Source organism: Papaver somniferum, chromosome 3, assembly GCF_003573695.1.
Source record: "Papaver somniferum cultivar HN1 chromosome 3, ASM357369v1, whole genome shotgun sequence".
Lineage (NCBI taxonomy): Eukaryota > Viridiplantae > Streptophyta > Magnoliopsida > Ranunculales > Papaveraceae > Papaver > Papaver somniferum.
Window position 1 is genome coordinate 19,462,913 of NC_039360.1, and position 5,468 is coordinate 19,468,380.

A 5,468-nucleotide genomic window follows, 5' to 3' on the forward strand; every position below is an offset into this window, starting at 1 on the left:
CTTATGATGTCTTGGCTAAACCAAGAAAAGACCATGGTCCCCACAAAAAAATGGTTCTTTGTTTGTGTTTCCGTGGGGTTTTTGCTCTTTGTCATTTTTTTTGATCTTTGTTTGTAAGGCTGGCAACGGATAAATATCCGGCGGATATTGGCAGTTCCGATAAGGTTAAGGTTAAGAATTATCGGATATTCGATATCCGATAACATCCGACGGATATCAAAAAATCCAATTCGATAAGGTTAAGGTTAAGCTACCGGATATCGGATTTTAATCCGTTAAAATCCGATAACTAGGAAAAAAACTAAAAGCTTGAAAAAAAACAAAGTCTTTGTCTTTTTAAGTTCAAAATGTTCAGTGAAAAGTACAAACCCACACAAGCACAATGTTTAGAGTTAAAGAGTTTACTCCCAGTCCAGTGAATGCAAAAGAAAGTACACAACAGGCTACAATAAAGCCACAAAAAGAAAAAAACAATGTCTAACAGTCACAGAGGCTAACAATGTCAACACGCTAGTGAGTAGTGTAACTTAGTGTGATCTTGCTTGGCTGCCTGGCATGTTGTATCATTGCATCAGCTTCACTTCAGTCCACGTTTTCCGTATCTGCATTCATAAATCACAAAGAATCACTTGATTAGAAAATTCTGACATCCAACATTTCAGTTTCTGACACACATACCCACATACAAACCAAGCAAAAGATATGCAATATGAAAATTCACAGAGGTAACAAGGTGCAGGGAGATAAAGGAGAGCGACAATGAGGGTAGAGAACTAACAGCCACAATCAGAACACCAACATGGTTAGTATGCAATCAGTTGAAATAAGTTTGTACTGCAGCAAGCATTTGGAGAAACACACTTGGCTATTTTCTGAGTAGTGAAGATTGAAAACCTGAAGAAATTGCCAGGCATGCAGACATTCGTTCTCTGGCGTATATACCATGTAGGCATAAAAACTACCACGACATTTTTCTATTCAGTTAAGGGAAATAATGTCTACACTGAAAACAAAGGGAGCTGCAGAGTAAACAGAGTACAGTTCTAAGGAAATATTACACTCGAAATTATAGAACACTTCTAAGGAAATCCCCCAAGCAGATATTTCGGCATAAGCATATCCACCATCATAACACATAAAGAAAGGAATGCCTATGTTTTTCAACTAAAATGCGTAAGACTAGTTGTTATATGCTCAACCTTTCAGTTGTATGCAAAGCTGACTAAGCAAGTTTAAGTTGTATTACATGAGGAAACGTTCAAATTATCCTGAAAGGTTCAGAACACTTGAGCCAGCTGTATGTATACGCAGGAATTCAATATGCTTGAGATAGAAAATGAATAAGTACTGTAAGACAAGAAAGAATACTCAACATTTCTTGGATTACCCCTTTTTGCAACATCACAACCTGCAGCCGCAGGGCAGGAGGAGCTCACCACCTTCCTGATACCCAATTCGAAGAAATTGAATACTTGCAGATCATATAATTTTAGCCTTAAACATACTCACACTAGGTTAAAGAGTGAAGAGCTTCGAATCAAATTTTGTTTCTAATAAACCATAATTCCCTCTTTGCACAACCTCCAGTCATCTAAGCTTCCATAATTATTCTATTTCGCAAGTTTATAAATAGCCCTCCAAAACAATTCCAAATTATCCCACTGCGACAGAACTATACAGAATATGGGGTATCGTATCCTGACTATTACCATAAATGTAGCATCTAAAGGCCAAAGAAAAACCCCTTTACTTCAAATTATCATCTTGTACCTAATTGTGCAAACTAAAACTGTACACATTTTCAAGTCACAAATAAAACAATAGCACGCTCGCACAGATAAGTCCCTTAATGTACAAGATTTCCTACAGTAGGGCAAATGGTCGGCCTAAAATCTTTAACGTCCACAAATTAACAGTAGCAGCACAGTGCAAAAGCTTACATAAATGCGCCCTAGTATACTTACTACAAAACAACAGTAGAAAAGGGGTGGGACTGATTAGTTTGGTTAGACAAAAAAGGGCAACCAATGGGATCCTAGCATCTTATCGTATACAGTAGACATTAGCAAGCATCTAACGAAAAGGACCCAACGGAAGCTTATCAGGAACATGTAAACGAGAACACGATCATAAAGAAGATGTAGTATTCATCCCATCCTTATATACTATAAAAGGGACTACCAACAGTACAACCAAAACTAACACGAGCATCCATCTACACCCACAGTACTTAGCACAGACAAAAAAGAACAGGACTCTTACACAGACCCTCCCTTGTGTATCCTAAACATCTCTAGAAGTTCTAATAGATATTATCTGAATTTCCAGATATTACTAACAATTTACACAAACCTAGAAAACAAAAATCAAATTGAACCCAGCAAATAATTGTATGACCAAGAAATCATTCAATCACTTCAATGGGTTATATTCAAACATGAAACAGAAAGATCTGTTCTAGAGAATCAATTAGAAAAATCAAACTGAAAAGTGAAAACCCTAGAAGAGGGAGGGATTTAGATCGAACTGATATAGAAAAATCAAACCCCTAACTATCAGTATTAAGTTATTCTTCAGCCTCATATTCCAGTTCAGTTTAAACCCATCTCAAATCTTTCATCCATACAGAAGCCCTAATTTTTTATTGCAACACATAAACCCTAATTTCATAAGAATTGAACATAGAAATCGAAAATTTTAAAAGATAAATCATTAACAACATAGAGGGGGAGAGAATCAATACCTGATTGAAAGATTAATTATTGGAGAAGTGAGAACTGAGTGATTCATCGAGAGGGGGGAGCGAGACTGAGAACATAGTGAGAAGAGAAGAAAAAAAGAAAAGGGAAATGTCTTCTCTTCTCTCGACTCCTCGACACTGTTATTGGTATGTTAAAATTACTAGTACGCCCCTATCCTATCGGATATTAACCAATCGGATAGAGCCCAATCCAATCCACAAGTTATCGAATTCGGATATCCGGTATCCGATATTATGGATAAAATCCTATAGGATTTCGAATAATCGGAAACGGAACCCGGATATCTGTCATCCATTGCCAGCCTTATTTGTTTGTGTTTCTGTGGGCTTTTAGCTCTTTGTCATTTATATTAGCCCGCACACGGTTTATGTGCTTTTTAATCTATCCTCTTTGATAGATCAAAGAAAAATAGGAACTTTCTTTTTGTTTAAAGGTGGTAGGAACTTTGATCATACAAATATTAGCTAATACAATAATAATTATAAAAAAAAAACAATTAGTTCACACCAGGACATAAAAGTAGAGATCTCCAACTCGTTATTAAATCATCACAAACAGATCTTACAAATAGAGTTAACCATTGGAACTAACTGATACCACTACCCAGAGGCCACAGCACTCTACTCAGGCGATCCCTCAAACATACATCAAAAAATGGAGACCAGAACAGCTTCACCAAGCACATGCCCTTCAATTGCTTCAATCAGCTTCTCTTTCGTTACCTTTCACCACCGCCCAAAAACCAAAACCGCATTTCAAACTTGTTAGTCCATCAACCATATGGGAAAAGAAAATAAGGGAACTAATAAACAAACCATGCAATGCATAAACAATGTTATTGCAGAACAAATACATGTTACAAGCAGGTTATGCAAAACTGCAGGCCGTATAACTCAAGCCCAAGCTTAAAATGCAAGTATAAGGTTATATTGGTGCATACCTTGTGACCAAGATGCATCAAATCATCCAAAGCATAAAGCTTGAACTCGAACCTATGACCATGTTCTGGCAGCATAGGCACACGCCAACCAGGAACCTTATGATCGTTATTCCCTTCTTGAATCTGACCATAATCACCACCTAATTCTTCAGCTTTACCTGAGAATCCTTCTGGGAAACCTTTAATTGAAGGTGGTATATTATTAACAACCCAAGCAGTCCAAGGTATTACATTTGCATCAAGATCTTGAACAACTAGGGCTAAACTTTTAGTACCTTCTGGTACATTATACCATTCTAATGGTGGTGATATTTTCTTTAATGCTCCTTGACCTTCTTCTGTATACTTCCTTGGTAATTTACCTTCATGATCCATTGCAGATGACACTAACCTAAACTCATCACTTGCCATTATTGAAACCTTAAATCTCTTGATCTATGATGTTCTTGCAAAAATTAAACTGATTCTACTCTGATTTCTCTAGCTCCATAGTCCTCTATACTATATACAGGAACAATTACGAGACACGTGGCATATGTAGCTTTTGTGGTGTCAAATTGATGACTGTTTTGGGATGCTTAGCTACACGTGTAGCAAGTCGATGCTACGTGGTTGTTTATTTGACGAGTTCTTAATTGTGTTAGTTTGGACCCCTGGATACAGAACTGGCTCGTGTCTCTAAATTCAGCTGTGGACTGGTGACTCGACCTTCGGCGAGCCGACTAGAAATTCGAGGTGTCTATTACAGATGATTGAAGGTTGTTTAAGCTTGACTAGGCGCTGGTAACCTCTTGTGGTAACTCTGTATTAACAATGAAGCACTTGCGATGTAAATTTTGGGATTTTAAAGACAAGCACATGATCAAATTTGACAGGCCCGAGACCATGTATATGCCCAATGTAGATACCAAATATAAGCATCAACACGTGGCACTTGATTAAGGCATCAGCAACATACAACTCTACATCAACATACACTACAACTATTCTTTGTTTGCTTAATTATTAAGCTAGGGATATTATAGTAATTAGCTTTGCATCTCTTTCCTTTATAGAGAAAGATATTAGGTTAGAAAGAGGGGGTCTTTTTTGATCGGTTTCACTTTCACTCTTGGAGCAGCAGAGCTCTTTGTTAATGGAGGCTCTTCTAACACAGACATAATAAAATTACTAACCTGTGGACGTAGGCCTGAGTATGCCGAACCACATTAAATCTGGTGTCAACATTTCAATATCTCTTATCTCTTTCTTCTTACATTTCATTGATCATTCTACTGTTATCATTTTCACCATTAAATCTGATTTAGTTGTGGTACTAGATTTATAGTAGCCACAATTTGGCGCTAGGAAACTGGGAGAGATGTTAAAGAATTTATTTCTCCTGTTTGTTATTCAAATCAAGTCTATTCCAGTGAGGGATCTATTCTCTTTTCTTATGTTTCAGTGAAGATTTTACATCGATGTAAAAAATCAGATATCACCAAATCTATGAAGATATTAACAGATCTAAACACCATCCCTATATTGTTTATTCCTCATTAAGAAGGTATCACATCTTTCCGTTTTATTTACGGATAGAAACTACTAACTACTTTGATCCCTCGCCGTTACAGGGAGAAGAGATCGGACACTACAACCACGCAGCACCAGCAACGCAGAGAAATTTGGACCTTGCAAGCACAGAAATGCAGATGCAAGCATCATTCCCGCAGCTAAATCTCTGAAGCCTCAAAATCCGCAGCTCAAGTCCCTCCCCGAAGCTTCAG

At 37.4% G+C, this 5,468-nt stretch overlaps 1 protein-coding gene and 1 long non-coding RNA gene across 2 annotated transcripts; both read right to left on the reverse strand.

Annotated features, from left to right (window-relative positions):
• Positions 1-309: 309 nt before the first annotated feature.
• On the reverse strand, positions 310-2,876 carry LOC113360994. Its single transcript, XR_003364905.1, has 2 exons — positions 2,744-2,876; positions 310-602 (listed from the first exon to the last, which is right to left on the reverse strand). It is a non-coding gene; the product is annotated as an uncharacterized LOC113360994 (long non-coding RNA).
• Positions 2,877-3,409: 533 nt separating this feature from the next.
• LOC113360995 (UPF0098 protein TC_0109) lies at positions 3,410-4,151 on the reverse strand. The gene is made up of 2 exons (XM_026604393.1): positions 3,703-4,151; positions 3,410-3,484 (listed from the first exon to the last, which is right to left on the reverse strand). Exons 1-2 carry the CDS (start codon positions 4,111-4,113, stop codon positions 3,410-3,412), a joined length of 486 nt encoding a protein of 161 aa, XP_026460178.1. The 5' UTR covers positions 4,114-4,151.
• Between the last annotated feature and the right edge of the window lie 1,317 nt (positions 4,152-5,468).

What these genes read in the sequence shown, in the direction of transcription:
- LOC113360995 (XM_026604393.1), bottom strand. Translation starts at nt 4,113, where the DNA reads ATGGCAAGTGATGAGTTTAGGTTAGTGTCATCTGCAATGGATCATGAA. An exon ending in TGATGCATCTTGGTCACAAG is followed by an intron (nt 3,485 to 3,702) that starts GTATGCACCAAT and finishes CGGTGGTGAAAG; the next exon opens with GTAACGAAAGAGAAGCTGAT.